The sequence below is a fragment of the Castanea sativa genome, chromosome 1, assembly GCF_040712315.1.
Source record: "Castanea sativa cultivar Marrone di Chiusa Pesio chromosome 1, ASM4071231v1".
Lineage (NCBI taxonomy): Eukaryota > Viridiplantae > Streptophyta > Magnoliopsida > Fagales > Fagaceae > Castanea > Castanea sativa.
In genome coordinates this window covers 8861722-8878274 of record NC_134013.1, presented here as the reverse complement: position 1 = coordinate 8878274, position 16553 = coordinate 8861722, and the positions used below count along the sequence as shown (strand labels likewise).

The 16553-nt window shown below is 32.5% G+C and overlaps 1 protein-coding gene across 1 annotated transcript; it reads left to right on the top strand.

Moving 5' to 3' along the window:
- The first annotated feature begins 9667 nt into the window (after positions 1 to 9667).
- LOC142610171 (putative LRR receptor-like serine/threonine-protein kinase At2g16250) lies at positions 9668 to 15933 on the top strand. Its single transcript, XM_075781918.1, has 4 exons — positions 9668 to 12166; positions 13523 to 13648; positions 14316 to 14338; positions 14807 to 15933. The coding sequence occupies exons 1-4, from the start codon at positions 10353 to 10355 to the stop codon at positions 15397 to 15399; spliced, it is 2556 nt and encodes an 851-aa protein (XP_075638033.1). The 5' UTR covers positions 9668 to 10352; the 3' UTR covers positions 15400 to 15933.
- Positions 15934 to 16553: the final 620 nt, after the last annotated feature.

Here is a 16553-nt window from a genome sequence, read left to right as displayed (position 1 = left end):
TTTATGACACTATTGTTCCCCTAAATCAAATGTTTATATTTGGAGTTGACACTTGTTTTATTAAGGAAAAAACAAGAAAATCAAAATTAATGGAATACATTTTTTTCCATTGAAGTGTTTGAATTTACATAATAATAGAATATAAATTACATAATTTGCTTCTTTTTTATTAGGATCTAGGAAGAAAAAAAAACACTATTTTGATTCCTAGTTTTCTAAATTTTTTAAAAGAAAAAAAAGAATGAAATAAGAAGTTATCATTCCTAGTTACTATCTAAAAATTATGTAAAATAATATTAGAAAATGTCTAGTCTAGAACTAATAATTTAATATAGGTTTGGTTATTATGTTATGGAAATAGGATGAGATTAGGTACCCATTCTACCCAACCAAAGTCAATCTTATAAGAATTAATGGTCATCATTCAAGTCATGCAATGTACAAGCAATCAAACAGTACTTAACAGCATTTCAAACATGTCATAAACAAAAAATTATTCTTATCATCAAGGAAAAATCATATTATACTCACGAACATGATAGGGCTCATAAATAATAATATGTTATCAATAGAATCATTGAAAGACCATATTCATCATTTTTTGTCATTATTCATGCAGATGATCTCATTATTTCATGTGCATTACTCATTCAAGTTTCAAATTCTAACCTGCGAGTATTTGATCAAGCATGTCAACATTTGAATATAAAAAATCATATTTTTATCATCCACCATTCATATCACCATTTAACTAAATCAGGCGTTTCTCAAAACAAACAAAAAAAAAAAAAACCCTAAATCAGGCTTTATCATATCATGCATCACTCCAATCAGATTTTAATATAATAAAATGAATGGTTACATTTTATAAATATTTAATGGAGTAAAATTGAACTGAATCAAAATTATCAGGTATTTTAGGAATAAAAATATAAATTACTTATATATATATATATATATATATAAAAGAAAAATCTTTTATACGCTAAGCACCTGCCTTTCACAGGCAAGTGAGCCCTACACGTGTGAAGTTTACTTGCCTGTGAGAGGCAAGTCTCACGCGTTAGGGTACACATTAAACTATCTATTTTTAAAAATATTTTTTAGAAAATTAAAAAATTTGTCAATATTTTTTCAATTCTCAAAAAATATTTTCAAAAAAAATTAATTATTATGTATCCTTAAGACACATATTAGAAAAATTATATATATATATATATATATATATATATATATATATATGTGTGTGTGTTTTTGTTGGCATTATTCAAGATGCTTTTAGACGTAATAGTTTTGTTTTTTTGAATGGAAGATAGAGGCTTTTAGACGTAATAATTGGATGTGCACGAAACCGTTTATATTGCATGTATAAGACTCAGTCAAATGTATTTTTTTGCGTGGCTGCGCCATATAGCTACTGTTATCATTCACAGTCAAGATTGTCTCATCAATCATCACCGATTGCTGCCAAAAGCAGCCGACATGTACAGACATCAAGTTGGACACGTATTTATTTCGACTTTTAATTTTTTTTTTAATCTAAAAAATAATAAGGTTAATCATTGTTAAGGCTCTTAGCTTTGTTCCACGTTCTTTCCTTCAAGTCCTATCATTATCATGATCCAATAAAATATCGGATTGTGGTTCTGCTTTTAGTTTGTGATCTCCTTTGTAATCCATGATGGAATTCGTTGCAAAAGTTGTGCATAGTAGTATAGTACGAAGCTTTGCCTTCCTCGTTGTAGTGTACATGCCATGAAAAAACAATTCCGTTGAATGAGTCAAGGACCAAATTAAACTATATGTCAATCTCAATATATTGTGGAATTTTATTTTCGGATGATTATTGGTATTTGCAACATGCAGTCTCGCACGAGACATTGAAGTCCACTTTTTGTTCCAAACGTTACCTCATAAAACGACTATTCGTAAATTTTCTTCTTTCAGATCATTTAATAGTTATAATAATGATTAATTTTCTTCATTCTTTTAATAATTTTATAGTTATAATGGAGTGGGGGGTTTAAAATCTAAATGTGTTTGTCAGAAATATAAAAAAATGTCAGTTAATCTAGCAACAAATTTTTTTTTTTTTTGGGTAAGTATGAGTGAGATTTTATTAATGGAGGGCTAATGGCAATCCGCCTATTAGTATCCTCAATTAGCCACGTGAGGGGAATGACTTAGGACTCGTTTGTTACGTGTGTTTAAATAATAGTTTTCAATTTTTAAAATATTTGTGAGTGAAAAAATATGTAAAAATATATATAATGTTGTTTAAAAAATTAAAAACATATATTTAAACATATGTACCAAACATACCCTGAACATTTAATATATTTTTAGATGGACTGGGCCCAAGCCATACAAAAAGAGTTTGTATTTGGGGTTTGCTTTTGTAATGCATGACAGTGGTTATAGAAGTTGTACGGAGTACAAAGCTTTAGCTTTAGCCTGCCTCGCTGTAGTGCAATGCCATGAACAACAATTCCGTTGAATGAGTCAAGGACCAAACTTTTTGCCATGAACCGCAATTCCGTCGGATGACTATTGGAATTTGCCACATGCAATCTTGCAATAGACATTTAAGTCCACTTGTTCTTCCAAGTGGTAGCTCATAAAATGACTATTCTCGTTTTTGGACTTTGTTACCAAAATTTCACAAGCGTCAAAATCACTTGATACAAATACTAATTTTTTTTAATACTTGCAATAAATAAGAAAATGAAGATCCAAATCCAAATTCTATTTCATGGAAGAATAACCCTGCTTGATACAAATACACTTTTTTTTAATACTTGTAATAAATAAGAAAATGAAGATCCAAATCCAAATTCTATTTCATGGAAGAATAACCCTGCTTGATACAAATACACTTTTTTTTAATACTTGTAATAAATAAAAAAAGGACCAGATGATCCAAATTCTATTTTATGGAAAAATTGACCCAGAGTTAATAGGTAAATGAGGTGGCTGCTTAAGACCCCAAATAAAAAAGGGACTATTGAAATTTGCAACATGCAGTCTTGCAATAGACATTTAAGTCCACTTGTTCTTCCAAGTGGTAGCTCATAAAATGACTATTCTCGTTTTTGGACTTTGTTACAAGTGTCAAAATCACCTGATACAACTACTAATTTTTTCTTATGCTTGCAATAAATAAGAAAATAAAGATCCAAATCCAAATTCTATTTCATGGAAGAATTGACCCTGCTTGATACAAATAAACTTTTTTTAATACTTGTAATAAATAAGAAAAGGACCAGATGATCTAAATTCTATTTCAGGGAAAAATTGACCTAGGGTTGGTAGGTAAATGAGGCGGTCGCCTAAGGCCCCAAATAAAAAATGGCTCCCAAATATTAATCAATAGGGTTATTTATTTCATTGTATAGTATTAATTAAACCTAAATATTACCCAATAAATAAAATAATTTTTTTTATCAAACGAAAAAAAATATTAAAAAAATATTACGTCCATAACATTTTTCACAATATTTTCACGACAAATTCTAAGTGGAAAGTTCTTACTGACTATTATGGGTAGACAAAAAAGTAATTTCAATTGTGGGTTTAAATCAGAACTATTAACAACTTAATACATATGATTTGTTATGAAAATGTTGTATGAATGTAGTACTTTTCAAAAAAAGAAATACACAAAAATTTCACAACATTATTTACAATAGTTGAGTTGACAAATTTTTACTAATTTTCATATAGTTCTACTATTAATATCATTTTTTTTTACTTACGACTATCAGTCTGTCGCATCAATAAATGTGAACAATTTTGTTAATTTTTTTGTGAATATAAACTTTCTTAAAACATAATTCTAAAGTTTAAGTAATATTTAGTTTTTTTCAAAAGTTATATTTAAATATATAAAAGAGTTCGATTCAACTTTCACCTTAGGCCCAGTTGAATCAAGCTGCCCTTGAATTGAGCAATATTATTGTGCCATAACACTATTCGTATTAAACCAATTAACCTATGATAATAATAAAAACAAAAACAATAAGTTTATATAGAAGGTAATAGAAGGAGGTTTGACGTAGATCTAGTACTCTATGCGCATCGGATCCTCTAAACTAATGCAATGTTGATGTTTACTCAAAATTAATCATATGTTCTTATCAAAATGATAATAATAACAATAATAATAATAATAACAATCATATGTCTATATCGTATCGTGTCTCATCCACGAAGTTTTGTCGGAAGGAGAGTTGCCAACTTTTGGAGGCAAAAGTTTCGAGGTACACGTGGGATCGACGCATTGGAAGATGCCGCGTCTGTCACAAATCACAACTCGCTTACTGCACACTGTTTGGCCTGCCCGCACTTACGTCCCTACTTCCTTGGATACTTAAGGGTAATTTGACCAGAAAAAATTGTTTGGATAGTAACTATCGAACAGGACATGTCCGTTACAATACGACGCCCTTGCTTTCCCGTTCAATCACGTTCATGTTTTTGGAATTCACATGATGCACGCCTCACGGCCTCACACTAGAAGATTAGGCTCCAATTTCCATAAATACGACAAAAGGCCCAGAAAGAAAGTTGAAAAAGAAAACACATACACAAACACATTCTTTTCACATTAATGTTAACCATAAAATATTAGTATTCATCCCGGGCATTATTTTATTGTCACTGTGTCGTTACGAACCGTTAATGCGATGATTATTTTACAAATATAAATATAGTTGCGAGATGTGGGAGAACACAGATTTAGGGGGTGTTTGGCAAGTGTGTTTAAACACATTTTCATATATTTTAAATAATATTACACATTTTTTCACATACTTTTTCACCCACATGTATATCAAAAACACTCAAACAACATAACTTAAACTACTCTTTCAAACACCTCCTCAAGTTTTTAGAATAAAACTTTGTACACATACTTAAATTAAGGCAGAGTAAAACTCTATCTCTATCTAAAATTTTGAAGGTATTCAAAGTTAAAAAGTTTTTTTTTTTGTTCCCAAAAACTTGATATTATAGTTTGAGAATTTATTCTTTTACGTAACATGTTCATGCAACATTGTCTCAAATGAATGTGGACATCCATTAGATGTAAAAGTTACACATAAATTACCTCTAATAAGAAAAAGAGTTTTTAACCTCTTGTAAAGACCGTAGATAAAGTCAAAAGCAAATATAAAATATTATTTCACCTGTGGTCGTGCAATGAAACATTCATAAGTATCAATGATAAGGTGGTATTATCTAGGTAAAAAGGTGCATGATCTTCTTGACTTTCACATTAAACATTATGATTGAGTTATTTTGTATCAAAATTAAGAAAATTAAATCAAACACATGTCATAAAATTATACAACAATTAAAAATTAATATAGATTCAACTTGAATTTTTTTATTTATTTATAGCGATTCAACTTGAATTCTGATTGTATTTAAACTTTAATATAATAAATACATATATAAATATATGGTTTTTTATTATATAAAATTTGGACAAAAAGTTTTTAGTGGATGCTATAATAAATGCCATGAGACATGTATTCAAGCTTCTTTTTATGTTTTTTTAGAATCACATAATTTGCCACAACCTTTTTTTTTTGTTTTTTTTTTTTTTAGTCCAATTTGCCACAGCTTGATAATACATGTGATTAGCAAATTATTTCTTTCACATACACCGTAATTTTTTATTTACTATTTACGGTCCCACATATTAAGATTGTGCCAAAAGTTGTGTGGGCAGAGTTTGTCTCTATTTTTTAAGGACTGAACTGAACTTTTATGTTAGAAGGGTTGAAGCTGAGGAACCAGAAAGTATTTTTCTCTGGATCATATACGCATCTTTGGATGCCCCACAGTCTTTGCTGGGTAAAACTTTTCCATGACCCTTTTCTGTCCAATGAAATTTGAAAACGATGTTTTACTTTTTATGTGGGAGTCATTCGTATTATAATATCCAATGAATTTCCTAATGATTAGTATCTTACCGCCTTTAAATACCATAAGGCGTATTTGGATTTTGGAGTGCCTTTTGATTAACTTTTATTATTTACTTATTTGTTTATTTTATTAGAAATGAAAAAAAATATTTTTATTAAAAATTAAGATTTTATAAAGTTCTAAATAAAATTTAAACTAAATAATCTTAAAAAAACTAAGCCAAATACATAGTTGGTATTGTATCATAATTATATATTTTCAAGTGGATTTCATTTTCAAAATTTTCTTCATTAATATAAATAGAAAAACTCACATCAAATACTTGAAATTAATGATTCAAATAATAGTTTTTGAGTATTTGTTAATGGATATACGCGATGTTAAAGAATGTTAAATGTTCTCTTCTAAAAAAAAGAAAAGAAAAAAAGAATGTTAAATGTTCAAAATTTTTTTTATGGCATTAAATGTTCAATTATTATATATAATAGTTGATTTTATTAGGGAAAAATACACACATTAGTTTTTCACTAATTGTTCTTTTTTCTTAAATAGAAAGTTTCACTAATCATTCAAGTATGTTGAATTTAATTTAAAAATATATATATTTATATACTATTTGGCTGTGTTTGAAAAAACAAATCACAATGGTATGTTTAATATTAATTATATAACTAGTCGAGAATGTATGCAATGCACTGAAAAATTTAATAAAATGTGATATTTATTTCACTTTATTCTTTTCCAAATATAAAATTTCATAATTATAATTGCAATTAATAGACATTTATTAGGATTTAGTTTGTATATGAAACCATATATTATAGTATTAGACTTTTTTTTTAGGAGTATTGGACATTATTATTAGAGAAATACTATGTACACAATATTTTCACAACAAATTCTAAGTGGTAGGTTGTGTGGGGAATAAAGGACCCAAGCAGGCATCTGGGCCTTTGGGCTTTAGCAAGGAGAGCCGATCTGCTCTTGAGCTAAGGATTTGTTAGTACTGCGAATCGGCCCATACGCCGAGGGTCCGAGGATACAGCCGAGGGTGAGTTTCTCCTCGGACAGATCCAAGAGAACTCGGAGATTCACTACGAAGGTCAAGGCAGAATTCTGGAAGGACTGTTGGTTAAATGGGAGAAACCCTGAACCTTCTAGATATACCGGTGTTAGAAAAATACCAAGAGCAAAGGCTGTCACCTCCACATTAAAGACTCTGCACCTACCTCCCTGGCCGCATTAATGGGGAAGTGACCCCTGAACAGTAGAACTGAAACTTCTGGTTACTATTCAAAGGCACTAAGGGAAGAAATATCTAGGGGAAAGGGGGTTTGAGCAACACGTGGATAAAGTATCAGGAAAAGAAGTATTTAAGGGGGGTGAAGGCCAAAGAAAATGGGGGGTTGGAACAAAGAAAGAAATTAAGAATTGTAATCTTTAAGAAAGAAAGAGAAATAATACAGAGGTAGTCCTCGGCTTACATCCGAGGAGGTCTATTTGCAATTATCATTTGTTATTTACAAGTGTTTGTACTTCTTAGCCTGTTGTCAAGTTCTCAGTACCTCTAACCTAGATTTCAAGCCCACACTCTACAAATTTCATTGTTTATGGCTCATTGGGCCTGAGCCCGTAATTGTATTTGGGTCTAGGTGCAATCGTGCACTTACAAGTTGTTATTGGTTGTTATGGGTGGATAAAAAAGTAATTTAAGTTATAGATTTAAATTAGAACCAATAATAACTTAGCACCTATAATTTGTTGTGAAAATGTTGTGAACGGTAGCACTTCTCTTAGAATTATTATTATTATTTTATTGTGTGTGTGTGTGTCTATATATATATATATATTGATAGGTTTTTATTGTGTTTGTATATGGAATTATGTATTTTAATATTTAAATAAAATATAATATACAATAATTCTAATGGATGATTTAAATATAAAATATATTTTTAATTCAATTAAAAAATATATAAATTAAAATAATTATGTATAAAATTGTAAGGCCAAGCAAGTTTAAAGCAAGCAAAGGAATGTTTGTTTTTTATACGAGCATGGAAAGTGGAAATATAGATGTTAATACTGGATATGGTCCCAACAAAAAATTAGCATTTTTTAAGAGGAATATTAGCCACTTAGGAGTATTAGGAATTTCAAATTTCTACTTTTTTTTTTTTGTTCGTTTGGTGGTATGTCAAATTCAAACTACAATTTTTCTTTAAATTCTATATATATGAATTTTTATTTTAAAATTCTTTTAAAATAAAAAATCTTAAATAATGAAACCTCAAAATAGTGTTGTAGGGGTATAATAGGTGTTAGTGACAATTTTCCTTTCACCAAATAGGTTATTTTGATAATGTTTTTTTTAATAAATATGGATGAAGTATTTAGATTTTTTTTTTGGAGAAGGATGAAGTATTTAGATTGTCATGATTGTGTTTGACTTACCTCTATAATTTTTTTAATTGGAGGTCTCATTTTATTTTAAATATACAATGACAAATGATAGTTGGTTTTAATCTCTATATTTTATTTAGTTAGTGGGTAATGTAGCAATTTTTTATTAAAACAAAAAGAGTTTTCAGTAAAAAAAAGTAGAGGTGAGTCAAACCCGTCATGATTTATAAATTTAAGAATTTAATATAATAAAAAAACACTTTTTATTTATTTATAGATTTCCCCTTCTTTATTTTTAAGACACAAAAGATCATAGAAGGTGATGTTATCCAAACTTTAAGCTTGAACATTATCACATATTTTGTGGCAATCAATTCTACAATACTTTTATAAAAGATTTTTTTTGTTTTGAGAATCAACTTTTATAAAAAGATTAATAGGAGCAGCTAGGGACGGAGTTTGGAAGGACTAAACTGCCATTTGATTATTTGAGATAAAAAGATACCATTAGAAAAGTATTAAATCTTTTTTTTTTCTCTCTAGAAAAGTATCAAAAATAGTTTTCAGTTAAAAAAGTAAAAGTGAGTCAAAAACATTATGATTTATAAATTTAAAAATTTAATATAATAAAAAAAACATAATTTAATTGTCACATAAAAAACTATGTCTTTTTATTTATTTATAGATTTCCCCTTATTTATTTTTAAGACAAAAGATTATAGAAGGTGATGTTACTCAAACTTTAAGCTTGTACATTATCACATCTTTTGTGGCAATCAATTCTACAATACTTTTATTAAAGATTTTTTTGCTTTGAGAATCAACTTTTATAAAAGATTGATAGGAGCAGATAGGGATGGAGTTTGGAAGGACTAAACTGCCATTTGATTATTTGAGATAAAAAGGTACCATTAGAAAAGTATTAAATCTTTTTTTTTTTGTCTCTCTAGAAAAGTATTAAATCTGATTCCACTCCACAAGTGAAAGCTATAGTATCATTAGCCTAATAGATTGGACCAATTATACTATAAAAAAAAAGAAAAAAAAGAAAAAAGATTGGACCAACGATATAGCATGTGCATGATGAAAAGTAAACCCAATAATTCATCTCATCTCATCTCATCTCATCTCATATCACTCTCTCTCTCTCTCTCTCTCTCTCTGTGGCTAAGTACTAATCTCATAAATCATTCAATAAGGTTGCCACTATTACGGCAAGTCGGCGACAAAATCAATTTCAAAGTTTCCAATCAATGCAAAAAGAAAGAAAAATTTATATAAGCTTTGAATTGTCACATATGAAAGACACTTCTGTCACATTCAAAATGCTCTCTACACTCTATTATAATCAAACAAACAACTCACACCCACACACTAGAGACCACCTTCAATCTCTGAAACCATGCCTGAGCTAACAAGCCATTTTTCCACAACCGGCATTTTTACCATTACTATTCTTCTAGCCTAAATAGTCAACTAAAAACCCAAAGCTCCATAACCCTATAGCCATTTTTTAAACCAGAAGAGCTATACACAACTCAAAGTCATGGTTCATTAATTAGCTCCGGTGCGTCTGAAAGTGACACAGTTATTGAATTTTGCAGTGGCAGAGAGCCCTGGCAGCTGGGGTACCACCTTTTGCCATTAATGTCTTGCACGCTCTCTCTCCTTAACTCCAAAGCCTAATCCTTATACACGTTTTAGTCTTTAAATGTATTGTAAAGTAAGATTATATAGCTTAATAAGTTTTGAAAAGTTTGTAACTTTATAGAGATATTTTAGTTAAGAATTCAGTTGGGTTGTTTAGAGCAACATAGAAAGCAGAATCAAAGCTCGTGATTTGGAGGTTGGAATTTCGCAGAGTACATTAAATAGACGCATTATCTAGTACTATTTTTGTGTACATCTGAAATTATTACACACAAAAACGAACCTTCAACTTCATACACCACCACCTCGATGAACATGAACTAGTTCAGTTCTTCTTCTTCTTCTTCTCCGCATTATCAAACAAAGCCATGGAAGAAGAATCTCAGCGAGCTCTGGTTATTAAGCTAGCAGTATTCACGTTCGTGTTGTTCCAATGCGTTGTAGCTCAACAACAAGAGCACCTCAACTCAAGCTTTGAACGCTCGGCTTTGCTTGAGCTTCGGTCGTCTTTGGGGCTCAGAGCCAAGGACTGGCCCATCAAGCTCGACCCGTGTAGAAACTGGACCGGAGTTCAGTGCAATAACAGTCGGGTCACTGAAATCAACGTGTCCGGGTTGAGACGAAGCCGTTATGGGATTCTAAATCAAAAGTTCGCTGTGGACTCTTTGGCCAATTTGACAAGCTTGGTGTCTTTCAACGCTTCTGGGTTTTTGCTTCCGGGGCCTATTCCGGACTGGTTCGGCCAAAGACTTAATGCACTCCAAGTGCTCGATCTAAGTTCTAGCTCAGTTACTGGGTCGATCCCTCCGTCGCTCGGTGGATTGAGTTCACTGAGGCGTTTGTATTTGTCAGGTAATAGCCTTACTGGTAGTATATCTTCTTCATTGGGAAATTTATCTGAGCTGTTAATTCTTGATCTTTCACGGAATTCACTTACTGGGTCATTGCCTTCTGGTTTTGAGTCTCTTGCTAAACTCACAAGGCTTGACCTTTCTTCAAATTACTTATCTGGGTCAATTCCAGATGGGCTTGGTAATCTTTTAAGCCTTGAATACTTGAGCCTTTCTGATAATAGTTTCACTTCGATACCGGGTGAATTGGGTAATTTGTCTGGATTAGTAGAGCTTGATCTTAGCAAGAATGCTTTGTCCGGGTCATTGCCTGCGGAGTTGAAAAGATTGAGGAGTTTGAGGAGGATGGATATTGGGGTCAATGTTTTGGAGGGTCCATTTCCGGATAGTATATTTATGAGTCTTGGTTCAAATAAAAACGCTACTTTTGCGGTGTTCAATCTCTCAAACAATCGATTTTATGGTGTTTTGAATTTATCATATGTTGGGAAGTTTAGTTCAGTTGATTTTTCCGGTAACTATTTTCAAGGCAAGGTAGTTGATGCTGGTCAAAGCAATGCTACTCTTGATAGAAATTGTTTACAGTTGGTGCAAAATCAGAGGAGTGCGGATGATTGTAGACAATTCTATACCGACAGAGGCTTACTTTTTAATAATTTTGGAGACCCAGAACAGAATCAGGTAGTAGAACATAGTTCAAAGACCAAGAAACGGTGGATATATATAGTAGGGGGCCTAGTTGGTGGGATTGGCTTCATTGCACTTTTAGTGATGGTCATGGTACTACTCCTGAGAATGTGTGATAAGGGCACTGCAACTCAAAGGACTGCAAATGTAGGGTCTGTTCCAGAAGGAGACAACACTTCTCTACCCAAGGATCTTGCCAATTTGACAGGTATTGGAGAAATATTTACCTATGAGCAGATGCTCCACTTCACTGGCGATTTTAGTGAAGCAAATCTTATCAAACATGGCCACTCTGGAGACCTTTTCTGGGGGCTTATGGAAGGTGGGATCCCTGTAGTCATCAAAAGGGTAGATTTGCGTTCCTTCAAGAAAGAATCATACATGATGGAGTTGGAGTTTTTCAGCAAGGTTTCACATACCCGGTTGGTTCCACTATTGGGGCACTGCTTGGAGCATGAGAGTGAGAAGCTTTTGGTGTACAAAAGTATGCCAAATGGAGACCTGGCTAATTCCTTACACAGCTTTATCTCTGAGGATGGCAGTTCACAGTCTCTGGACTGGATCACAAGATTGAAAATTGCGATAGGAGCTGCTGAGGGCCTATCCTACCTACATCATGAGTGCAACCCTCCCCTTGTTCACAGGTATCATTGATCTCTCGTCATTCATTAAGTGAAACCTTTCTAGTTTCTTGTCTTTCTTACTTTTGATATCATCCATCTTATGTGGTAACTTAGATTACAATTATGAATCTGCCTGTTGGCAACTTAGATTACAATTATTTGTTCTGTCAAGAAAATTAGCTTGTCCCATATTAGCTTTTCTCTGATTTAATTTCTCAATTAACCTGCTTGTCTGCTAGTGAAGTAGGTGCTTAACTGCCTATTCAATTATGTCCTAGGGAAAGACCCTTATGGGTGGTGCTTTTGGGCCATTTAGGATTGGTTGATTTACTAAGATATCATTTTCTCCAAAAAATAATAAACATTAAATCACAATTCTAGGTTGAAGTATGTACTTAGGATTCTTGACATCAGTGTACTGGTCCCAACCTTTCTGGAGCTTTTGCATTGAATTTAACTCAGTTTTGGCTGCAAAGTTGAACCCAATTTATTCAAATGAAGAAAGAAAAATAAGAATGCATAATTCTTTATTTTAAATTTTTTCTCCTTAAACTCTGACCATATACTTTTGGGGACATAAAAGCTTTGTGATTTTCTGTAATGTGGATCATACTCTAGGTATTGGACGTGATTTCTCGATTGTTCAAGATTCATTTTATGTGGGATTTTCACCCTATGCATCTGGGACATACATACCCTGTTAGGAGGTGCTACTGCAAACTCACCTTTGGTATAAGATCCTGGGGAGTAAATAAACTCAAAGATAACTGTTTCTTTTTTTCTTTTGCCTTTTGTCTTTTTAATTTTTAACTCAAAACCTGACTGAATATCATCTTCCTTTTTGGGGAGATTATCATATCAAATCATCATACAGAGAAAGTTTGAATCTTTTGAGCTCTTTTCTGCAAGTTTAATAGGCATTATCATCTGAATGATGTACAAAATTTGATAATTTGTATCATAGGTTGATGTTTTCTTTTCTTTATGTAAGAGCTGCTTATATAGTCACAAAGGATGGCTTTAAATTGGACCTTTAGTTCCTTTTAATGGAAAGAATTAGCAGTGTACACTGGTGAAAAGAGATGTGCTCCAGTAGCATGCAAACAAGATTATATAGAAATGCTTCTTAAATGCTTTCATTTTGGTCATTTTCAATTATTATTATTATAATTTGCTCAAATCTGTCAATCTCAATTAGCAAAATTATATACTGTACTTTCACATGTTTTCATTTGAGTCAATTCCAACCACAATTTGATTTTTAGTCAGAAATTAATTGCTTTGGAAACATTATCTCTTATCTTTTCTAGCTTTATTTAGAACTATTATGCCCAGTGGTGCAAATATTAAATGAAATAATATTTTTGGTGGTTGAAGAGATATTCAAGCAAGCAGTATCCTCCTTGATGATAAATTTGAAGTGCGGCTTGGAAGTTTGAGCGAAGTTCATTCTCAAGGGGATTCACACCAGAATGTGCTCACAAGGTTCTTGCGGAAGCCACAGTAAGTAATTTATCAATTATATATTTTCTTTGCATTTTCAAGTTGTGCATGCCACATGGAGCAGAACACCCCCACCCTCCCCCTCCCCCCCCAAAAAAGGGATTCTTCTTTTGCTTCAACATTTGTTGAGCTTAACCTAGAATAGATGCTCTGGAAGAGCATCATTAGCAGCAACAACCTGGCATGGCTTAATCTTGATTGATCTCCAGAAATTATTGTCTTAAAAAACTCAAGAAGAAAATAAATCAGAATATATTAGAAATATTTATTACATATTGCTGCCATTAAATGGGTCAACTTAGCAGTTTACTACTAGTAGTATAATAGATAACTCATGAGATGTGGGACTGAATCTGTTCATCTCTCACTTTGTTGCAGGTAGTTTATTAGATGCATGAATAGTAACTTTAAATGGATGTAAATACTATATATATATATGTGTGTGTGTGTGTGTGTATGTATGTATGGTTTTGATTATTTGCCTCCATGAAATCAATTACTTAAAAGGAATGTTTAGTCCAATATAATCATGATTTAGTTTGGACTAAAATTAAATCTGTCTTTTGTGCACATTGCCATTTTTATTACTTTAATTTGTTTCCATGGTTAGATATATTTATTGTGTTCTGTCCAAAGGTGTAACACTTTTTTCTCGTGTCATGTGCAGAATCTCTGAACAAGGCCCTTCTGGTGTGTATATTCTCCTACATTTTTTGGATATTCTTTATTTATTTTATCTATTTGTCAACATACTAAAACATAATTTAAATATGCTTCCTCTTTGGTCAATCATCCTTTATAAACCCTACCTAGCCATTCCTCTAGGAATGGACTGTAAACTTGTGTCTATTAATTCATGGCCCAATAGTCTAGACCTCTGGAAGAATAATCTGAAGCTTAAGCAATGAGCTTACTACTATCCTCACAGAGAATATATATTACTTCCCCTTCATCTTGAAAATTTAGGGTTGTTCACACTTTACTGAAGCAAGTCTATTATTTAAAGAAAGTATTTCAGCTTAGAAGAGTGGTGAGGAGAGTGGGCCATGTAGACTTTTAATGTATCTGGCATTTCAGTGTTTCTTTCTCTTTCAACTGCATAATGATTGGAGAAGAAAACTAAACAGTTTTTTGTTTAATTTCTTTGGTGATGGACAGGCTCATCATCAGCATCTTGTGCTTACGATGCATACTGTTTTGGGAAAGTCTTGCTTGAGCTTGTAACGGGTAAGGTTGGCATCAGCAAATTTGATGATGCTACTACAAGAGAGTGGTTGGAACTGACGCTGCCCTACATCAGCATATATGACAAGGAACTGGTAACTAAAATTGTTGACCCATCTCTGATAATAGATGAAGATCTATTGGAAGAAGTATGGGCTGTAGCAATTGTGGCCAGGTCATGCCTTAACAGCAAGCCTTCCAGACGCCCTGCAATGAAACATATCCTTAAAGCATTGGAAAACCCTTTAAAAGTGGTTAGGGAGGAGAGTTCCAGTTCTGCAAAGTTGCGAACAACGTCGTCTAATAGATCTTGGAGTGCTGCGATCTTTGGTAGTTGGCGGCACAGCTCATCAGAGAGTGCCACCATTCCAAGCCAGACTGGCATCAGTGGTCTAAAACAGCCAGGGAGGGAAAACTCCCATGGCAGTGGCGGACAGGAATACTCATCTTCAAATAAAAGGTTATCCAGTGAAATTTTCCCTGAACCAATTGAAATGCAAGACTTGGAGAGGCAAGATGAGCATTAAGCCGAAAAGGTGTTTGTTGCTCTTTGTTGATGATATTGCAGGCTGCCCAATTTCCTGCCTGCTCAACAGCATTCTTGGACTACAACCTCTTCCAATAGCCTTTCATCTGGGTCCAAAAGCCATTTGATGAAGATAATGTGGTATGTTTACCTTGACCTATCTGATGAAGATTATCTGATGGGGCAAGTATTGTTGAGGCCAATGAAAATGGTTAATGAAGTGTGTCCTGTATATTGAACCAGACTCTTATAGGTTTTGAAAGCTTGTTTATTGTCTACACAAGCTGCAATTTTCTCTGTGTAATGGTGCTTTCTCATTGATGCCATACGTAGAGTATTTGATTGTAATGGGTTAGAATTTCTTGCGGTATTGTTATATTTTACATACCTAAAAGAAAATCACCTAACCGTAAAAAACGTATTGTTGTATTTCCGAGCTGCTCAGGTATCAAGAGCAATTTGATATGTACCATTGTAACTTATGAACATTCTTCTGTTGTTAAAAATTGGAATATGGTGGCCACAACTTCCAGCATGGATAGCTATTTGAATGTTGGGACAAGTGTACAACACATTCCAGCAGAAAGAATCAGAAGATAATTTCGAGTTCAGGCGAATCTGAGCATGGTGGATTGACAGTGTGTGGTGGTGTTGTTGGTCTGTGGATTGGGGCTGTGGCTTGAAAGCTTCCGGTGGGAAAACTTTAGGAATTGAAAAAGTGCTTGAATCATTTGTAATTGTTTTGATCCAGATAAATTAAAATTAATATGCTACCGTATATGAGATAGAGATAATGGAAAAAAAAAAAAAAAAAAAACTACGTGATGAAGAAGGGACAATGCACCCTTAGAGATTTTCTTTAACCACCTAACGTTTTGTAATTCAGTGACATTTTATTTTTATGCTTTCATTTATAAGAACTATTGGTTCAAATCTCCCATGTCTTATAATTGTAACTATAAGATTATCAGAAAAGAAATTTTCTTCAATCAAATTAGTCGAGTGAAAAATCATTTTCTTCAATGTCCCATTTCTCACCAATAATCTATTTTTGGTTTTCTTTTTTTAGGCCCATGAGCCCCAAACCAAGACACACACACGCAACGGGTGGGGGTTTGAAATGATTTTTTTTTTTAATTTAAAAACAAATTCAAA